Source organism: Nerophis lumbriciformis, linkage group LG22, assembly GCF_033978685.3.
Source record: "Nerophis lumbriciformis linkage group LG22, RoL_Nlum_v2.1, whole genome shotgun sequence".
Lineage (NCBI taxonomy): Eukaryota > Metazoa > Chordata > Actinopteri > Syngnathiformes > Syngnathidae > Nerophis > Nerophis lumbriciformis.
Genome location: NC_084569.2, coordinates 14,796,901 through 14,819,914, shown reverse-complemented (window position 1 = coordinate 14,819,914; position 23,014 = coordinate 14,796,901). Strand labels below are relative to the sequence as shown.

At 39.4% G+C, this 23,014-nt stretch overlaps 1 protein-coding gene across 2 annotated transcripts in view; it reads right to left on the bottom strand.

Annotated features, from left to right (window-relative positions):
* Positions 1 to 999: 999 nt before the first annotated feature.
* The window catches only part of tfap4 (transcription factor AP-4 (activating enhancer binding protein 4)), a 77,571-nt gene continuing 55,556 nt past the window's right edge, over positions 1,000 to 23,014 (bottom strand). For both annotated transcript variants that reach the window (XM_061974189.1, XM_061974192.2), the window contains 7 exons: positions 16,577 to 16,707; positions 11,081 to 11,246; positions 7,807 to 7,905; positions 7,565 to 7,735; positions 7,367 to 7,483; positions 4,645 to 4,812; positions 1,000 to 1,641 (listed from right to left, as the gene is read on the bottom strand). In XM_061974189.1, the coding sequence (XP_061830173.1) occupies positions 1,516 to 1,641; positions 4,645 to 4,812; positions 7,367 to 7,483; positions 7,565 to 7,735; positions 7,807 to 7,905; positions 11,081 to 11,246; positions 16,577 to 16,707 (978 nt within the window). In that variant the 3' untranslated portion in view covers positions 1,000 to 1,515. The remainder of the gene's footprint in view (positions 1,642 to 4,644; positions 4,813 to 7,366; positions 7,484 to 7,564; positions 7,736 to 7,806; positions 7,906 to 11,080; positions 11,247 to 16,576; positions 16,708 to 23,014) is intronic.

The window sequence follows — 23,014 nt, the reverse complement described above, 5'->3', positions numbered from 1 at the left end:
CCAGTTGCGGTCGAATGAATGCCCTGAGAAAACAATGACCTGGATGAATAAGAACATCTATAGAGATATAACTATAAATACTTGCCAAAAAAAAAAAAAAAAAAAAGTTTAATTTCCGGTGGACAAATTGCTTTTCCTGTAAAATAAAAAAAGATTAAATGTTTTAAAAGTTTACAAGCTGCGTTAGGTTTTGCAGCTGTATACTATTTTTCTTTAGTGAAAGAGGTGACAAAATGTCTCTTGATAGTAAAGGTTGCAGACCCCTGATCTAGTAATATACCAAAAAATCACTGAATTAAATAGTTAAAAAAAAAAAAAAATTCTGCCTTGTTTTTAATATTTAGGGCTACTATGCTACTGTATTTTAATGTTGGTCATTATGGTGGTACTTGGAGAGCCACGTTTTTTTTTTCTGAGGTGGTACTTGGTGAAAAAATGGTGTGAACCACTGTAGTAGTTCACCATAAAACTGAATTGTACTGTACATCCATTTAATAATTATTTTAGGCCATTCGTCGCAGGATTTGTCTTTTTGCAGGGTTCTCGGAACTTAACCCCTTTACAAATAACTGTAATTTTATTAGGATACATGTAAGATTTCAACGAGTCGCTTAAAAAAAAAATAATACCGGTACAAGAAAGGAAACTAAGTGACAGGAAAATTCTACGACCTTTGTAGCGTTGGACTTTGTTGGTTCCACTGTACTTGCATTTATGACACATTTCTACATTTTTAGACGATGAACATCAAAATTAAAAGTATGATCTTAGCAGGAATGTGTAATAAAGAAAAAGTACAAAGCTTTAAGGAGAACTAGGAATGGAGTTGGGGGGTTATGATTGAGCAAACGCGATTGTGTTTGTGTGCCTAATAATGGCGGAAACATTTAAGTGTGCCTTCCCATGGGAGGCATTAAGTTTGGTGCTGCTGCAGACTTCCAGAGTCTCAGCTGCACGGCTAAGCTAAATGCTAAAAGAGGGGGCGGGGGGGGGGGGGGGGGGGGGCGACACAAGCACATAGCAACACTCCAGAGTGCCCACTGATAAGCTTAATTAACAAGCCTTTATATCGGGGATGGAGGAGTGCACTGGGAACCCAGCCCAGCAATAATGGCGACACACAAACAGAAGACAAAACTGGTTAAGTGCGTTCTCTCCTGTACAAGAGAGAAGCGTAAAAGATGGCTCACAGTGTTTAAAAAAAAAAGTGTGGTCACTCTCGGGGCTTCATTTTGCTCGAGCACGCCCTCTAGTGGGCAACAAGATGTACAGCTTGACGAGTAACATCTAGTATGAGAGTATTTATACGATCAGTCTTTTAGCTGCTCTAGTAACCCATCTACAAGTTAAATATGTGTATGTAGATAAGCGGCATGGATTAAGTGGTGGCTGCCTATCACGGTACTATACTGTACTTGTTCGTACGAATGTACTGTACGTACGAGTGCTTCAACGTGTCTACCAGCCCTATTTTAAAAAGTCTCTTGTCTTATGCATGTAGGCGGGTGTGCGGACTCATGGCAGCGAGGAGTCGTCAAGCTCATCGTTGTCAGAGAGGACGCGTCCCGAGGACACGATGACCGCCCGCCGCTGCTCCTCCTCGCAACTTTTCCCATGGGTGCCCTCGATGTGCTGGATCGCCTTCGGAGACACGAGAGAGTGAAGACATGAGGCGAGTTGCCATGGACGCCCTCTGGTCCGTGGGTGTACCATTGCATGTAGCTGTCATACAAGAGTACGGTATAATTGAGGTAAATAAAAACTGCGAAAAATATACAGGGTGCATCCGGAAAGTATTCACAGCGCTTCAATTTTTCCACATTTTGTTATGTGACAGCCTTATTAAAAAATGGAATACCGTATTCTTCGGAGTGTAAGTCGCACCTGCCGAAAATGCATAATAAAGAAGGAAAAAAACATTATGCAACTTTCACAAACTATGAAAAAAACTGCGACTTAGTCCGAAAAATACGGTACATGTATTTTTGTCCCCAAAATTCTACAGACAATACCCCATAATGAAAATGTGAAAAGTATTTTCCATCCATCCATCTTCTTCCGCTTATCCGAGGTCGGGTTGTGGGGGCAGCAGCTTAAGCAGGGAAGCCCAGACTTCCCTCTCCCCAGCCACTTCGTCCAGCTCCTCCCGGGGGATCCCGAGGCGTTCCCAGGCCAGCCGGGAGACATAGTCTTCCCAACGTGTCCTGGGTCTTCCCCGTGGCCTCCTACCGGTCGGACGTGCCCGAAACACCTCCCGAGGGAGGCGTTCGGGTGGCATCCTGACCAGATGCCCGAACCACCTCATCTGGCTCCTCTCGATGTGGAGGAGCAGCGGCTTTACTTTGAGTCCCCCCCGGATGACAGAGCTTCTCACCCTATCTCTAAGGGAGAGCCTCGCCACCCGGCGGAGGAAACTCATTTCGGCCGCTTGTACCCGTGATCTTGTCCTTTCGGTCATGACCCAAAGCTCATGACCATAGGTGAGGATGGGAACGTAGATCGACCGGTAAATTGAGAGCTTTGCCTTCCGGCTCAGCTCCTTCTTCACCACAACGGATCGATACAGCGTCCGCATTACTGAAGACGCCGCACCGATCCGCCTGTCGATCTCACGATCCACTCTTCCCTCACTCGTGAACAAGACTCCGAGGTACTTGAACTCCTCCACTTGGGGCAAGATCTCCTCCCCAACCCGGAGATGGCACTCCACCCTTTTCCGGGCGAGAACCATGGACTCGGATTTGTGAAGCGACTGGGATGGGAATCAGAAAAGTATTTTATTTTTGTAAATTTGTTAAAAATAAAAATATAAAAAAATTGTACATAAGTTTTCACAGCCTTTGCTCAATACTTTAATGATGAACCTTTGGCACAATGACAGCCTCATCTTTTTGAATACGATGCCACAAGCTTGGCACACCTATCTTTGGGAAGTTTCGCTCATTTTTCTTTGCAGCACTTCTCAAGTCCCATCAGATTGGATGGGAAGCATTGGTTTTCATCCAGGATGTCTCTGTACATTGCTGCATTCATCTTAGTCTAGTCAGGGATGTGACCAAGAACCCCATTGTCACTCAGTCAGAGCAACAGTTTCCTTCTGTGGAGAGAGGAGAACCTTCCAGGAGGACAACAACTTCTGCAGAAATCCACCAACCAAGTGGCCAGACGGACGTAATTTCTTGGGAAAAAGTTTGTCAAAATGCACCCGAGAGACTCTCAGACCATAAGAAACAAAAGTCTCTGGTCTGATGAGACAAAGATTGAACTTTTTGGCATGAATGCAGGGTGTCATGTTTGGAGAAAAAAAACAGGCCAATACAATCCCTACAGTGAAACATGGTGGTGGCAGCATCATGCTGTGGGGATGTTTTTCAGCGACAGGAACTGGGTGACTCGTAAGAATAGAGGGAAAGATGAATGCAGCAATATACAGAGACATCTTGGATAAAAAAACAACGCTTCCCATTCAACCTGATGGAGCTTGAGAGGTGCAGCAAAGAGGAATGGGCGAAACTGCCCAAAGATAGGTGTGGCAGCATATTCAAAATGACTTGAGGCTGTGATTGCTGCCAAAAGTGCATCAACAAAGTATTGAGCAAATGCTGAGAATACTTATGTACATGTCATGTTTTAACTTTTTTTTATTTTTAACACATTTTAAAAATGTTGTACATTGTCATTATGGGGTATTGTCTGTAAAATTTTGAGGACAACAATGAATTTATTCCATCTTGGAATGGGGCTGTAACATAACAAAACGTGGAAAAAGTGAAGCCCTCTGAATACTTTCTGGATTCACTGTATGTCACCCACTGCTGTTTATAGGTACTGCTATAAAGCTTAAATCCATATTGTAGTATGTTGTTTTTCATAGTTTAGGAAAAAACAAATCAAATATAAATGGAGATATGGTATTAGATATATAATTCACTTTCTCATTTAAGATGTCTTGTTCCATTTAAATTGCATTCACTTAATAGATCAAAATAATTGATAAAACATTAAAATAATTAATGAATGAAAAAGAGCATAAAGAAGTCTAAACGTATAATTTCTGCCCCCTACTCACAGAAATACAACATTAGCTATTCAACTCAGAAGACTATTAAGGCCAAAAAACAAACAAAAACATCAGCTTATTCTATTTTTTTTCCCCATTGTCAGGATATTTACTTTTTTTTTTTTTAAATATAGAAATATATATTTTTATTGTACAAAACATATAAAAATTTAAATATATTTTCTTCTGTATGTGGTAAAATGTTGATCTTGTGTTTAATTGTGGAAGTATTTGATGCTTGTGTCATTCACATGCTAGTCGCAAACCATTAGACTTCAAGATACATGCAATTTACTTAAGAATGCTATACTAAGAATCCTATTCATTAAGTAAGTTGTATGAGTTGTAGATGTACACAATTTTTTTTTTGAGCTGATTAAATTGTGTATATGTACCTCATATTTACTAAAATTATACAATTTCCATGTCCTGTTTTATGATTATAATCACACTTGTCCTCTTTGCCATCACTGGTACCCTTTTCAAAAACAAGATTTGTTTAAACTTCAAGTTTAAAGTGATTATTTTCCCCCCAAACTGAACCACTTGTGACATCAGAGCTTTGCGCGGTGATGCCGTCTTACTTGAACAATGGTGTCCAGGTTCTGTCGGGATGTGGAGACCGTGTTGATGACAGACGCCGGGCCCATGGTTACCACGGTGACGTGATGGGGCTGCTGAGGTTGGACAGGCGCGGGGACGATGACAGTGGGGTGGTGTGTGGGGGCAGGAGGGGTCGCCGGGGCAAACACCTGGAAGGTAGGACCACTGTTAAAGTTGCACTATATATATATATATGTGTTATATTTATGAGAAGGAACTGATCAATACCTACATGATTATCTTGATGGATTATTTGTACACAATATAGCTACTTATATTTTTGTTAATTAATTTAGCAGCATCAAAGGGGAATATTATTAACAACCACTACACCAGGGGTTCCTAACCTTTTTGACCTTGGGGCCCATATTTTCCACTACCGGAAGGGCCCGGGTCCCATTCAAATATTTACACCGAATTAGTAATCTTACTCTTGATTTTAATCATATTCAATATACCGGTATGTATATCCAACCTATTTATAGCTTAACAGAATAAACCTTGTCAAATGTTATGAAGGCATGTGTTACTCACAAAGATTACTATCCATGCTAAGGTCAGACGGATTAAAAAAATAAATACTAATCAAATATATAGCAAGAGAAGGATCTCAGAAAGACTGATGAAAAATAAATGTACATATACAATTACGTAGTGCTAAAAAAAATACATTCTAACTAACTTAATGATGAAATGATATGTTTCATAAATAAACAGTCAAAAAAAAATTGCAAAACAGTGCAAATGAAAATACAGCTTCACCACTTAAGTCATATTTTTTGCGTTTAAGAAACTTCTCTATGACTTTAGCTCCAGACTTTGTTTGATATTTTATTACTGCCACTAGTGGTGGAAAAGTGCATTACAACCGAGTACCGCTGCAGCTCATAGAGCCCACAGCTAAGAAACATATTTTTTGACTGCCCTTTAGGGGGCGTTGCCCGCCCTATTGTTAAGAAATACTGCACGACATCACAATAATAAACTAAAATGAAATAAAAATACCTCTCTGACAATGTCAGTCAAAACTGCTCATTGTTATCTTTGTAAAAGCAGATTTATTTGATGCATCCCTTGAATTGGAAGCCCATTTGATTAGATTCCATCTCTGTATTCTATAAAGTAGACCTGGAAAGTGAAGAAATAAATACAAGGAAAATAATAATAAATCAAATATTTATCATGTAAAAAAAAATACAATTCAAACAATATTCTGCGTACCTAACCTGTACAATGTCTATGGATGCTCTCATTCATCCAGGTCATTGTACTCTCAGGACATTCCATCGATCACAACCGAACTGTTCAGTTTGTCTTGGACGTTTGGCCTCTCATCTGGGCAGGCTTCATCAGTTCATGCTCATAGATTTAGATTGGTCCCGGTCGAACTAGATCTGACAAATTTAGTCTAAATGGAAAAACTAGTGAGCATCCTGGATGATGCCAGTCACCCTTTGCATACCGTTGTCAGTAGCCAGAGCAGCCTGTTCAGTGCTAGACTGCTTCATCCCAAGTGCAGGACTAATAGACTAAAAAACTCCTTTGTCCCACACGCCATTAGACTGTACAACTCCTCTCTGGGGGTGAGGGGGTGTACTAGGATGACAGGGGATGCAAAACAATAACAGTGCAATACTTTTTCATAACATGGTCACTACTGCTGAGTTTCTCTTGTTATATTCTTATTTTACAGTTATATTTTTATTCTCATTGTTGCTTTTTATTTTTATTCTTATAGTAATATTTTTCTACTTTGTTTCCATTTATACCCCCATTATTTACTTTTTACTTTTTAAATTTGATCTCAATTCTGTACACTGCTGCTGGAATTTTAATTTTCCTGAGGGAACTCTCCTGAAGGAATCAATAAAGTACAATCTATCTACCGGTATTCGTATCTTAGATCTAATCTAAAATCAGATTTAGATTGGTCAGATATATTCCAAATTAGACTAGATCTGACCAATCTACATCTGATCTAATTTAAGATCTAGATCTAATCTAAGATTAGATTTACATTGGTTGGACTAGATCTGACCAACTGGGACTAGATCTGATTAACTAAGTAGACTTAGATTGGTCAGATCCGACCGGGAACAATAAGAGCTCGTCCGACCGGATCTAGTCCAACTGGGACTAGATCTGACCAACTCAGAATAGATCTGACTAATTTAAGTAGACTTAAATTGGTCAGATCTAAGATCTAGTCCAAGTCGGACAAGATCTGACCAATCTAAGTCTATTTATGTTTGATTACTTCTAAACTGGTCCCGGTCAGACTAGAGCTGATCAATCTAAACCTATGAGCATGAACTGATGAAGCTTGCTCATATGAAAGTGTTGGAAAAGTTCGAAGTCAAACTGAACAGTCCAGTTGAATGCTCGAAGAAAATCTGTACAAGCTAATGTTTAGGGGAAGCAAATAAATAAATGTATACAAATTGAAAGCACACCTGGACTTGCTTGCAGTAGCACTCCTAATACATGAGAATATGAGGCAATCTATTGTGCACAAACCTCCTTCTGGCCACCCCGCATCTTACTTGTTTTTAATATTTAGGTCTGTGTTTGAGCTTTCTTCTGGTGAAGCAATTATTTTGTTGATGCTTGCTTTCTAACAGAATTTTCAATCCAGTTATTGGCTTCCGTTAAGATGATGCAAGCTAGCGACAGCCGAGTATGCATGTGTGTGTGTGTGTGTACCTGTGGGCTATGAACAGGTGTGAGGTCCCTTTCCAGCTGCTTATGTTGCTGTTCCTGGACCTCCTGGGCTAGAGCCTTCAGTTTTTCCGGGGACAAGTGAGCGTCGATGGAGTTCATCTGGCAATCACAAAGCGATCAACAACGAGCGCTGTGGTTGAGCAGGACTACTAATGTGATTCTACAGAATGCATATGTCACCTGGTCTTCCAGCATCATCCTAGTGGAGCGCTCTTTCGCCAACTGCTGCCTCAGCTCGACCATCTCCCTCCTCAGGTCGTCCGTTTTCTCCTCCTCCAGGATGTCAGGCGAGCCGATGCCTTCGTCCTTCTCTTCCACGCGCCTCCGTTTTGGGGAGGAGCCACTTAGCTCCTGTAAACAAGCAAAAGTCATCAGCTCAAAGAAAAACATTGCTACGTTTTGCCGTTTCTGTCAGGCTTTACTTGTATGATTCGCTTGAGTTGATTGTTCTGCTGCAGTAACCGTGTCTTCTCCTGCTCCAATGCGAAAATGTAGTCCGCTGTTTGTTGCAAGATGGCGGCCTAAGAGGAGCAAAAAAGCGGAGATTGGTGCCACTGATTCGGATGCGGAAAAAATATATATTTCAACAGTGTTTCCCATACATTTATTTACTCAGGGCCTGCCGAAGGTGACATTTTTTTTTAAGTGGTCAATATTCGTTTCAACAGAGTTTGGTGAATATATACTTGGAAGTAGAAATGCATTTGCTGTTTCATGTCAATTTTTTCCCGTTCACTTCCCATTTGTTAAACATTTATGCAAGTTTAAAACGATCGCAATGAAGTGAAGTGAATTATATTTTCTCTAGTGACTCAAAGCGCTTTACATTGTGAAACCTAATATCTAAGTTACATTTTTAAACCAGTGTGGGTGGCACTGGGAGCAGGTGGGTAAAGTGTCTTGCCCAAGGTCCAGTGACTAGGATGGCAGAAGTGAGGATCGAACCTGAAACCCTCAAGTTGCTGGCACGGCCACCCTACCAACCAAGCTATATAATGTTAATTTTCGTTAAGCCTGTCAATGAACTCATCCATTGTATGTTAGCATTGAGCTATCGCCAACCTTTTTCCTGTATGGTGGTTGTATTATTTTATTTTTTTTAGTTTTTAATAAGCTGTATTGTCGATTTAATAAGATTCCTACACTCATGTGCACTTAATGTGTTTATTAATGTGCTTTCCTTTGTGTGTTTAGTTTTACAGTAAGTTCAGTGGGGAGACGATCAATAAACAACCTCAAGTTGGGGAATTTTTCATCACTGATATAAAAAAGGCTGTTTACCTATCAACCAAACTAAATTCCAACAGTCAGGAGGGCAGAATAAGTTATGGTAATAAACCAAAAGTGTAGAAAGTGCAGTGCATTGTATAATAAAATAAAGAGCAACAATTGAAAAATACAGCAAAATGATATAATGTAACAAGAAAAATGTGTTGATACTAGTACCACAGATTTGTCTTGAAATAAATGTCTAAAACATTTTTTGCCCTTTTTTAAAAATTCATGGGTCATAGACAATTATGCAAATCATTTGATTATATCATATTGGACACCGCCCCTGACCAGTGTCCAAACCCACAAATAGGTTGCCAATCTGTGTGGAACACTGCTTAAAGGGGACCTACTGTGCAAAACCAACATTTTTCCCTCTGATGGTACCTTCTTTTGTGTATTTGGGATCCCCATAAATCCCCCAAATTTGATATCAAAACCGCGGAAGTATTGCTGAGATACTTATAAAATAATATTGCCTTTATTCATACATCCTCCAAATGAGACATTTGGAACTTGCTCTGTCATGTTACGTTGTTTAGACTTAGACAAACTTTATTGATCCACAAGGGAAATTGTTCCACACAGTAGCTCAGTTACAAAGGTTGGAAAGTGTAAGAACGGAAAGGATAATGCAGGTATAAAGTAGACTAAGAATGTACCGTAGTAGCAATATAAAATATAACATATGTAATATTTACATATTACATATACAGTATATGATATATACTGATATATTATATTTTTATATAATATATAACAACCTGTTTGACCTGTGACGTCTGCAGATATCTACATATATGGTATAAATTTAACCAAAGATCTTTGTGCAAGGTTGCCTGATTGTAGTCCAACGTTGTAGTCAATAAGTTTTTTATTTTTCGCTATCCTCTTGTTGTGGGGCAGTCTGGCTTGTACATGCATCCTCCGCTATTGTCATTTCCAATATTTAGTAGCGTATACCGGTAGTTTCAACTAGGGCTGGGCGATATATCGATATACGCGATATATCGCGGGTTTGTTTCTGTGCGATATAGAAAATGACTATATCGTAATATCCGAGTATACGTTCTCACGCACTTGCTTTTAGCTGCGGATATTACACTGCAGGCTCTTCTCACTCTTTTTTGTCTGTCCTTCTCACAGACAGCGAGCGCACCTTCTTACATACGTCACATACTGTCACGTCATACGTCACATACGTATACACCCTCGCGCAGCAGAGCGGTAGCAGCATGGCTAAAGTTAGCTGTGATGCGAGTGTTAATACGAGAGAAAGAAGGTGCGAATCTGGTAACAAATGAAGGAAGAATTAATTCCCAAGAAAAACAGCAGGGGGTCCATCGACTGGCGGTGGATTGGCTTCAAGTGGGAATATGTCAAACAGACAACCGTAATTTGTCAAGTGTGGAGCGACAGCGTTGCTACAAAAAGTAGAATTACTGCTATTATGTAGCATCATTTGAAAAGTCACCTGCTAGAGAATGTAGAGTGCTTACTCCGTATGTCAACATCTCCATTCGGTGCCACACGCCCACACCATCAAAATGCCGAGGCAAACATTTCCAGATCACACGTAAGAAACAAATAGTCAACAACAAAAGAGATAACGTCCGCAGGAACCTACCACATAGCGAAGGACATACACAATTTGATTTCCTATTATGCAGCTCATTTTTATTTGACACTTATTGAAATATCTTGTGTGACATCATGTACAAAAGTGAACTTTATTTGTTTTAAACTATTGTAGTGGCGTTCTGTACAAAAAGTGCACTTTAATTTAGTGTTGTTTTGATTTGTCATCTTAGAGACATCATGCACAAAAGTGCACTAATAGCTTGTTTGAAAATTACTGACAATTTTGCACTTTCTGTTTTGGAAATGACATGAATGTTTGTGTCACTGCTTAATAACTGTTTAATAAATACAGTGTTGGTCAATTGACTTAGTTGTGATTTCCCTCTCTGCATGAAAGTTTAAAATGAGCATATATTAATGCAGTATGAACAAGAATGTTTGAATGTAGACACATAGAATCATCATACTGCTGTGATTATATGTATCAAGTGTTCATTCAAGGCTAAGGCAAAATATCGAGATATATATCGTGCATCGCGATATGGCCTAAAAATATCGAGATATTAAAAAAAAGCCATATCGCCCAGCCCTAGTTCCAACGCATAACTGCCAGGAGACTCAATATGGAAATGCTAAAAACTACAATGTGTCTGTCGAAGTGGAGGCATGTCAATAAGACCGCCCACAAAACGGCGCATCCTGAAGAGCGGCCTAAAGACTGTCTGTAAAACAATCCATGCAAAATCGTTACCCAAGACCCACTATTACATGTTATGTATTGTAGACCACAAAGAAGTGCTTTAAATGGAGGAAAAAAGCATCATAAGTTTAAGTTATCCCCACCTTGCTGAGCTTCTCCCCATCACTGTGCGGGATGAGCGTTTTAAGCGACTGGAAACCGGCGTTGATGCTCTGCATGCGCCGACGCTCGTTGCTGTTGGCGATCTCTCTGCGAATCCGCCTCTCTTGGTCGCGGGCTGTTTCTGGGGTTAGAGGAATGTTGGCCAGACTAAGGGAGAAAGAAAACATCCATCAGAGAAAAACTGCTTCATTTACAAGATCTCATCCCTAAAATAGTGAAAAAATTGGATTAAAAATACCTTCTTTTTTTTTAATTCCATCATGCTATTTAATACAATAAAAGCAGCTCCTGGGACAAATTCAAGCACTTTTATGACTTTCTCAAACAGTTCACTGGAACAAATATCATGCGCTAATCAATCCCTCATCCCTATACTATAACAACAGGAAGGGCATCTGTAAAGCTGAACTTAACACAAAGTGACTATACTATATTTACTGTTTGCACAGTTTTACGACATTGAACACTAAAACAAAAACTACCCAAGCAAATGAACAAGGTGAAAATCTGATGCCAGTTGAGTTTTTAGGTCACCCGATTTTTGGCGAGTGTCGTCCCTAAGCTGTTGAGGGTGAGGCGACATTCTAAGTACATTTCCTCTGTATCAAGCCAGGATTCCAGCGAGCCTCTCTGGCCGGGCTCTTATCTGTAGTGCCTCAGCCACCTCAGTGCAAACAATTGTGCAAACACGTGACACAAGTTAGCATCGCATGTGCACATCCAACAAAAGCATGCAAATGTCCAAATATGAAGTCAATTTGAGGGTTAAATACATATCACATATTATTGTATTCAGTGAAAGATTTTAGGGCGCACACAACTTTAGCTGTGTTCATTGTACGGAATATGTACTGTACTGTACAATTTGCTAATAAAAGCTTCAATCAATGAATCAATCATTGTTAGGTATTGCATGTTTGTTGTATTGGAGACACTTTTTTGTTTGAATTATGTCGCTGGAGAGTATTTTTGGTTTGTTGTGTTCGAAAATAAATTTGTATAAAATTATTTAGTATTGGAGATAAAGATGATCAATAATATATAAAAATAAGACCAGTAAATTAATCATTGTATTAATGATGACAAGAAAGTTAGGTACCGGTAGTTCATTTGTTTTTGGATATGAAAAACCGAATCATTATGTATTGTATTCGTTCTTGTGTTTTAATAATGAAGTATTTTTCCACATCTGTACTTTACTTCATCTTTTTTGTTTTTTCTAAAGATATTTGAAGTAAACTACTACTACAAATATGTAATTAATAATCCATGTTATAGTGTTTTGCTCCAAATGGAGTGGAAAAAGTAAATATTTTGAACACATATTGGATTGCATCATTGAGAAATATTGCATGTTTATTGGAAGTATAATCTAAAACACCATATTAACCCCTTTTCCATATTTTGATACAGCTTTTGTACTTTAGATAGTACAGATGTACCTAATAAAGAGACCATGATTGTGTATGTTTTGAAACTCTCTCAGAAATGGAAATAATTTGATGCAATAATGTCATGGTATTTCTTGAATATCAATACGATATTCATTGGGTTCCTTCACAGGATATTATGGGATATTTTGAACATTGTTAACATTCTAAATTAAAAGAGTGTTTAGACTAACAGTTTCCAAAGTGCAGCCCGCAGCTCATATTTTAACTGGCCGTGGCACACTAAAAATACCATAAAAAAAATAAAAAACATTAAAAAGGGGAATAAAAGAGCATACAGGTGAAATGTAACGATAAAAAGTTGCAATGTTGACTATTAACTCATAGCTGCCATGCTGGCTGCTTTTTTCTTTAAAATTGTCAATGCAAAAAAATAAATCAAAATAAATGGTGTAATGAATTATTGACTGATTCAAGGCTCCAATTACTTCACATCAAATATACCACTTTGAAATCATTTTTGGGAAAATGATTGCATATTTTGCATGATTGCCATAGTGAAGTGAAGTGAATTGTATTTATATAGCGCTTTTCTCAAGTGACTCAAAGCGCTTTACATTGTGAAACCCAATATCTAAGTTACATTTTTTTTTTAAACCAGTGTGGGTGGCACTGGGAGCAGGTGGGTAAAGTGTCTTGCCCAAGGACACAACGGCAGTGACTAGGATGGCGGAAGCGGGGATCCAACCTGCAACCCTCAAGTTGCTGGCACGGCCGCTCTACCACCTGAGCTTTACCGCCCCATAGAAAAACAAAGTTTTCTATGACAAAGGGCATAAAACAATTTGAAAAAAATAATAACATAAAAAATAATAAAAACTTACAATTGATGGATTGATCTAAAGTTGATCCCGAGATTTAAGCGTAAATAATAATGAAGCAACATCAAATTGTTATGAATTATTGACCTATTTAAGGCTTCAATTACTTTACCTAAAATATTCCACTTTGAAAAATTTGGGGGGAAATATCTTCAACAAAAAGGGGCATAAAACATAAAAAGTGAACTTCGACAGATAGATCTGAAATTGAGCTGGAGATTTGAGTGTTGAAAATAAAAAATATTTAAAAATAATTATTAAACAATATTTGACTTATATTGATGGAACTCTAAATATGAAAAAATATATGTATTGCAGTGGTTTTTGAAATTTTAAAATATGAAAATGGCCCCGCATGCTTTGATTTTTTTTGTGTGCGGCCCTCAGTGGCAACATTTTGGACACCTCTGCTTTAGCCATCAGAGAAATTAGAACTCCATTTCCCATGATGCCCCATGTAAAGCCTGAGCAGCAACACCAGATCCCTCCGCCTCCCTGTCCAGGCAGGGCTGCGGACGTATACACACCCCCTTCCTAATAACGCCACCATTAAATACCCCTTGTTGAGCCAAAATGTGTACATTCGTGCTTGTTAGACACTTCTCTCTGTGGGAGAGAAATAATCAAAACATCCCCGCTGCCCATATCATATTTGTACATATCCTATTTGGTGATGTTGGTCTTTTGTTTTTGTTGTTATTATTGTGTTTGCTGTTGTTTTTGTCTCTCTTTATTCCTTTTTTTCCTCTTTCTATCCCCTCCTGCACCAAATAATAATATAAATCCATTTAATAAAGTCAAATACAAATAAGGCAACAACAGAAGTATCCCACACTTCTCTTTTGTAAAGTAAATTTGTACAGCCGATGTGGACATCTACATCAACAATATGATTTGCCTGAGAAACTGGACAGGACAAAAAAAATAAAATAAAAAATTTAAATAATATTAAAAAAAAAAAAATATATATATATATATATATATATATATATATATATATATATATATATATATATATATATATATATATATATATATATATAATTAAATATTTTGGTACCAGTACCAAAAATATTTCGATACTTTTCTGTACTTTTCTAAATAAAGGGCACCACAACAACTTGCATTATTGGCTTTATTTTAACAAAAAATCTTAGGGTTCATTAAACATGTGTCTTATTGCAATTTTGTCCTTAAATAAAATAGTGAACATACAAGACAACTGGTCTTTTAGTAGTAAGTAATTAAACAAAGGCTCCTAATTTAGCTGGTGACATGTGCAGTAACATACTGTGCCATTTTCCATTCTATTCTTTTGTCAAAATTATTATGCACCAAATGATAATATAAATACATTTAATAAAGTGAAATACAAATAAGGCAACAAGAGAAGTATCCCATTCTTCTCCTTTGTAAAGTAAACTTGTACAGCTGATATGGGCATCGACATCAACAATATGATTTGCCTGAGAAGCTGGACAGGAAAAAAATAATGATATTTAAAAATAATTCTTATTAAACAATATTTGACTTATATTTTGATGGGACTAAAGATTAGAAAACATGTATGTATTGTAATGGTTATGTGTACAGCTCTGGTAATGGGTACATTCGCACCCACCTGCACAAATGTACTTCAAAATGTAACAATCAAAATAAATATGACTTTTTTTGTTTGTTTACTAGGGCATGCGTATATAATATGCATTAGTTTGACCATTTAAAATCAACGATAATAAAAAGGAGATGCTTGGAAATAGCATAAAAATGCCCCAAAAACTTGGAAAAACGCGATTCATAGCGTTACTTTTTGGTGTAACCATCTTGAGCGTTCTGTTCAGGTATATTTATTATATATTTTGATGAATCATCATAAATAGGTATTGATCAATCTTTAAGCTGTGTGTATTTGATTTCAGTTTGCTTTTGACATCTTATTTAGAATTGTACTTGAAACTTTTACAACCTTGTGTTGCGCTCATGATGGCGTAACCAAACTAGATTATTTTGAACATTTATTCTCTTTTTTTACATTTAGTATATTTAAATATACTGTGTTTTATGCTTTTTTTCTTTTTGGAACATGTACTATACATATAATACAATAAAGTCCCATATAAAATTATTTTTCTAGCAATACTTTAATTTTGCCTTTGAAAGTAACACTCCAATGTCCATTAGTGGAGCTGTACACTTATGAAATTGAAAAATGTCAAAATGCTTTGATTGTGGCAACATTTTTGGACACCTCTGGTTTAGCCATTAGAGAGAGTAGAACTCCATTTCCCATGATGCCCCACGTAAAGCCTGAGCAGCAACCTCAGATCCCTCCGCCTCCCTATCCAAGCAGGGCTGCGGACGTATACACACCCCCTTCCTAATAACGCCACCATTAAATACCCCCTGTTGAGCCCAAACGTTCGCATTCGTGCTTCGTTAAAGACTTCTCTCTGTGGGGGAGAAATAATCAAAACATCCCCACTGCCCATATCGTATTTCAATGCCCCCACCCCCTCGCAGCGCCATCACTGTGCTCCGGGCAGACTTTTTTTTTTTTTTTTTTTTTTCAGCGTCCCCCGCCATTACAAAAATGCGGCATGGCAGCGGTGAAAAGACGCAGTGGAGGCGTCTAGATTTGACGGAGAATTCACACCGAAAGACGGCTTTCCAACTCCAAAACGCGTCGACGACAAACCTATTTGTGTTTTTAAAGTCGCAAAAACGGCGTCATTTAACAGGAAAAAGACACGCCAGACCACCTCGCTGGTTACAGCGAGAGAAGCCCCAAGCATGGCCGCACTTCCCCACAACAACTTAGCCCCCCGCTCGACAACCAAGAACCCCCGTGAAACATACAAAACATCCACTGCTGGCTTATTTACCTCCAAAACGCAGCGTATTTGGGGTGATTTGAGGACAAATAGAGCGAGTGAGGCGCTCCACGGCGGAGGAAGGAGTGTGTGTGTGCGTGAGCGCGAGAGCCCACGTGGTTTGTGTTTGTTCGCCACAAAATTCAAACAAATCCCCACTCAACGTGACAAATATCACATTTAAATGCGTCCTAACGAGCATTGGACACCTTACGTACTGCCTTTTGTCCCCCGCGGACAGGTCGTGCCCACAACATCACATCGCCTCGTTACCCCACGCGTGTGTGACTTTACGCCAGTGGACTGATAACAACAACCCACGCGGATTTACACACCTGCAAAGACCCCCGATCACTTCTTTCTCCGTCTTCCGGAAGTGTTGCAAAGAGGGCACCTTCTGAGCGGGTACCATGAAATATTCCATGCTCACTCTCCAGTTTTGGTATCTCCAGTCCTCCCCTTTTTCCTTCCAAAAAAAAAAATAAAAAATTGTTGATGGAAAATAAAAAAGTAGTAATTACAAATGCGGTGTTTTAAACTCCCCGCCCTAAGGTGAGCTAATGAAAAATAATCCCTTCGGTTAGGAGGAATGTAGTTAGAGTTGTAATGTTACTCCACTTCCAGCTGATGGGGTTCCCTCGTTGTGTGTGGCGCTCTACCTCAGCTCCTTCTCAGCCCCGCCCCTTCTGCTTTCTCCCCCTGCATGGCGTGTGTGTGTGTGTGTGTAAGTGTGTGTGTAAGTGTGTGTTCTTGTATTTCTACCCTTCTTGAGACATCAACAAGGAAAAGTACCTTCCATATGAAGACCGAGTTAGGACCAAAATCATGGTCCCGATACGGAAAACCATTGCATCTGATAGAGAGCCAAATACCAGAGTCTGTGAACATTGCTCCAAAGTCAGGACTTTTTGTTGATTTAATGTGCATACAAACTAAACATTGACAGGTGCAAAGGCAGCAATATGTGATCAAACAAGACGACAGCTAAAGAAGGACTTCCCTATTCATCCCCGAAATAAGCCGCCAGGTGAACAGCTGATTTTACGGCTTCCGGTGCTGACGTAAGACAACCCGCGTCCCGTATCCGCCCTGAGATCGGTAGGTCGTGAGTTCAAATCCCGGCCGAGTCATACCAAAGACTATAAAAATGGGACCCGTTACCTCCCTGCTTGGCACTTTGCATCACGGGTTGGAATTGGGGGTCAAATCTCCAAAAATGATTCCCGGGAGCGGCCACCGCTGCTGCTCACTGCTCCCCGTCACCTCCCCGGGGGGGATCAAGGGTGATGGGTCAAATGCAGAGAATAATTTCGCCACACCTAGTGTGTGTGTGTGACAATCATGGGTACTTTAACTTTAACTTAATATGTGACCATAGGCATACTTGCTAACCCTCCCGATTTTCCCGGGAGACTCCCGAATTTCAGTGCCCCTCCCGAAAATCTCCCGGGGCCACTATTCTCCCGAATTTTTTCTCCCGATTTCCACCCGGACAACAATATTGGGGGCATGCCTTAAAGGCACTGCCTTTAGTATCCTCTACAACAAATTTGTAATTTCACTTGGCCCTTGAGACGATATCAAATTAACACTAGAGCTGGCCCGCCGATTATACACAGCGGCGGTGCCGCGGTAACACCGCATTCACCGTTAATTCTCATACTTGCCAACCCTCCCGGGAGACTCCCATATTTCACCCCCCGCTAATCGGTGGTAGCGGGGGGTGTATTTTGTAGCGTCTCGGAAGAGTTAGGGCTGCAAAGGGTTCTGGGTATTTGTTCTGTTGTGTTTATGTTGTGTAACGGTCCGGATGGTCTCCCGAAATAGGTTTGTCGTTCTTGTTTGGTGTGGATTCACAGTGTGGCGTATATTTCTAACAGTGTTAAAGTTGTTTATACGACCACCCTCAGTGTAACCTGTATCGCTGTTGATCAAGTATGCTTTGCATTCACGTGTGTCTGCTTACAGAAGCCGCACATATCTTGTGACTGGGCCGGCACGTTGTTAGAATGGATGAAAAGCAGGCGTGACGACAGCTCGTAGAGGACGTTAAAGGCAGTGCCTTTAAGGCACGCCCCCAAGACTGTGGTCCGGGTGGACTACGAGATATAATGACTGATGAACACCTTCGTTCGATAATGAAGGTTGCCTCAGCTCAAAGCCTGAGCCCCGACATTAAAGAACTAGCATCCAAGAAAAGATGCCAGGTATCTGGCTTGGGCACATCAGATTAGATCAGTGTGTTGCAAACTGAGCAGTTTTAAAGTCCTGAATGGTTGGTTTATTCATTGTTATTTTATTTTCAATTTTATTAGCCCGTGGATAAAGTTAATGTTGATATTAACCTCAGAAGGCTGTAAATAGAAAAGAGGCATTCAATTTTTATTTAAATTGTATTTGATATGCCATTGATATTTTTTAATTAATATTATTATTATTTGAAACTCGATTTTGCATGTCACTATAAAGATATATAAGCCATGCTTGTTCAATATTCAATGCAAAACTTGTTTGGGTCCCTATTAAAAGGTTAATTTGGTCAACTTTGGCCCGCGGCTTTGTTCAGTTTTAAATTTTGGCCCACTCTGTATTTGAGTTTGACACCCCTGCTCTACAACCTGTCGTCACATCCGCTTTTCCTCCATACCAACAGCGTGCCAGCCCAGTCACATAATATATATGGCTTTTCACACACATAAGTGAATGCAAGGCATACTTAATCAACAGCCATACAGGTCACACTGAGGGTGGCCGTATAAACAACTTTAACACTGTTACAAATATGTGCCACACTGTGAACCCACACCAAACAAGAATGACAAACACATTTCGGGAGAACATCCGCACCGTAACACAACATAAACACAACAGAACAAATACCCAGAACCCCTTGCAGCACTAACTCTTCCGGGACGCTACAATATACACCCCCCCTACCACCAAGCCCCGCCCCACCTCAACCCCGCCATCTCCTGAATTCGGAGGTCTCAAGGTTGGCAAGTATGACCGTAGGATGAACAAATACACTACGGTACTAAGACTATAGTGGCCATTAACAGTTAGCTTCTACAGCTGGGTTGCCCTAAGTGCAGCACAGGGGCCCATCTCTGGTCCGTGACTTGTTTGTCATCGGCCTTAAGCACATTACAAAAAACAAAACAATTGAGATCTCATTTGCACCCCCGGTGGTGAAATCTATCAAAATTAGGGTGGTCCCAAAAAGAAGGGATTTTTCAAATTGACTGTGTGCCGGTTTTAAAAGTGCTCCCCCTCTGGTCAACATATGAAATAACAAGTGTGTGTAAAGATTTGAAGTGCTCCCCCTCCGGCCAACATATGTAATAACAAGTGTGAAAGAAATTCAAATGTGCCTCCTTTGGTCAAAATTAATAATAATTAAATAAAAATGTATATAGAGACATACTGTAATGACAAAGTAAATAATGAAGATTAAAAACCAGTTACAAAAAAAAATAAAAATAACTAAAAGCGTACCTTTTTTTATATTTGCATAGTTTGTATGTATTATTAATGTTGTAAATACAAATATTCATATGTCTAGAAAGGGTGGTCCTAAAGACAGGTATTTTTCGGAGGTCTCAAGAAGGTGACACATACAAGAATGTGTGTGAGTGTGTGTGTGTGTGTGTGTGTGTGTGCAGCTGATCGGGTGGCTTTCAAGGCGGGAAACAGCTGGTCGGAGTCACACTACCAAAAAGCCTCCTTCCGCAGAGACGAGGCACTGCATGTAAACAAAGGACTATACTGGCTGCTGCTCTAGCACAGCAGTGCCTCTTTACTCTGCCTTCAATGCTGCTTTTCCCACCAGTATTCTGGCATTAGTCACCAATGAAAATAAAAACATGTAGATAGTGCGAATAAATTGGGATTTTGGGGTTAAGGAATGGTCATAATCTTGAAAAAAATTAAGAAGAAATTCATAAAGCCATCATTCTTAAAGCCCTAAAGTACTCACAAAAAGTTAGATTGCTGGTGACTGAGAAGCAATTTGGTTTTCATACGGGGGGAGAACATTTCAGTATAGCCACAACCAGCACAAAATGTCAGGAGTATTAGGCTAAGTCTACACTAAGCCGGATAACCCCTTAAACCAGGGGTGTCAAACATACGGCCCATGGGCCGGATCAGGCCCGCCAACAGGTTTTATCCGGCCCGCGAGAAGATTTTGGTAAGTATAAAAATTAGCTGAAATTTTTTAATGAAAGAAACTGCTCCTCTAAATATGTCCACTGGATGTCGCAATAGCAATTCTTTGTATCCCCATGACTTCAGAGGGGGCGGAGCTATGTGCCCGGTTAAGATAGAGGACTGGGGACACATTATCTGGGCGCACATAAATATGCTGAAATAACATGTATCCCCTTCTAACGTCATGTGTGATTCATGAAATGAGTCCAAATTCACAGGTTTTGTTGTAGGTGATTCTACATATGTACAGAATAAACTACATGATGTTAGTACAAACGTACATCAGTTGAGAAAAATGAGTAAATTACATAAATATCATGCTGTAATTAGATTTTGATATTACTATTTATTACACTGCAAAAAGTCAGTGTTCAAAAACAAGAAAAAATTACAAAAATTAGCGGTATTTTATTTGAACTAAGCAAAATTATCTGCCAATAGAACAAGAAAATTTGGCTTGTCAAGACTTTCCAAAACAAGTAAAATTAGCTAACCTCAATGAACCCCAAAATACCTTAAAATAAGTATATTCTAACTAATAAAAACTGTACTACTATATGAGTGCGTATTTTCTATTGTTTCATTGAAAATAAAACAGCAAAGTCCATTTGGCTGTCATCTGTTTTAATTATGAGACACAATTGTAACAAAGTCATGATTTTTTTTTTTCATGCTTGAAATAAGAAATTATTACTTTAAAAAAGTAGTTTTATACTTGTGAGTGTTGATGACACAGCTTTGCAACAGTTGATATTCTAGTTTCAAGCATGTTTTACTGAATATAGGTCATCAAATCTCAGCAACAAGCTGTAATATCTTACTGAGATCATTTAGGACCAAAACACTTAAAACAAGTAAAACACTCTAACATAAAATCTGCTTAGTGAGAAGAATTATCTTATCAGACAGAAAATAAGCAAATATCACCCTTAATTGAGATACTTAATCTTATTTAGATTTCAGTTTTTGCAGTGTACATCTTCTGATAGATTACAATTTTACACCAATGAGAGCATTTTAAAACCCTGCCAGACTCACATCTATTTGTCTGATGAACATTATTACATAATTTATTCAGAAATTATAAATCACGACAAATGAAGATAGACTACTATGAACAGCAACATGTAAGTGTAAAAAAACCCACATCATGATTTGTATGTTTTCATATTGTGCTTGTTCTATTTTTAAACAAAGAAACAATTTGGTTGTCTTTATTTTTACGTTATCATGACATGATTTTACCAGTCCGGCCCACTTGGGAATAGATTTTCCTCTATGTGGCCCCTGAGTTAAAATGAGTTTGACACCCCTGCCTTAAAGGCCTACTGAAATGCGATTTTCTTATTTAAACGGGGATAGCAGGTCCATTCTATGTGTCATACTTGATCATTTCGCGATATTGCCATATTTTTGCTGAAAGGATTTAGTAGAGAACATCGACGATAAAGTTCGCAACTTTTGGTCGCTGATAAAAAAGCCTTGCCTCTACCGGAAGTAGCAGACGATATGCGCGTGACGTCACAGGTTGTGGAGCTCCTCACATCTGCACATTGTTTACAATCATGGCCACCAGCAGCGAGAGCGATTCGGACCGAGAAAGCGACGATTTCCCCATTAATTTGAGCGAGGATGAAAGATTCGTGGATGAGGAAAGTGAAAGTGAAGGACTAGAGGGCAGTGGGAGCGATTCAAGATAGGGAAGATGCTGTGAGAGGCGGGTGGGTCCTGATATTCAGCTGGGAATGACTAAAACAGTAAATAAACACAAGACATATATATACTCTATTAGCCACAACACAACCAGGCTTATATTTAATATGCCACAAATTAATCCCGCATAACAAACACCTCCCCCCTCCCGTCCATATAACCCGCCAATACAACTCAAACACCTGCACAACACACTCAATCCCACAGCCCAAAGTACCGTTCACCTCCCCAAAGTTCATACAGCACATATATTTCCCCAAAGTCCCCAAAGTTACGTATGTGACATGCACATAGCGGCACGCACATATGGGCAAGCGATCAAATGTTTGGAAGCCGCAGCTACATGCACACTCACGGTACCGTGTCTGCGCATCCAACTCAAAGTCTTCCTGGTAAGAGTCTCTGTTGTCCCAGTTCTCCACATGCCAATGGTAAAGCTTGACTGTCATCTTTCGGGAATGTAAACAATGAAACACCGGCTGTGTTTGTGTTGTTGCTGCAGCCGGCCGCAATACACCGCTTCCCATCTACAGCTTTCTTCTTTGCGGCCTCCATTGTTCATTGAACAAATTGCAAAAGATTAACCCGCACAGATGTCCAGAATACTGTGGAATTTTGCGATGAAAACAGACGACTTAATAGCTGGCCACCATGCTGTCCCAAAATGTCCTCTACAATCCGTGACGTCACGCGCAGACATCATCATACCGAGACGTTTTCAGCAGGATATTCCGCGCAAAATTTAAAATTGCACTTTAGTAAGCTAACTCGGCCGTATTGGCATGTGTTGCAATGTTAAGATTTCATCATTGATGTATAAACTATCAGACTGCGTGGTCGGTAGTAGTGGG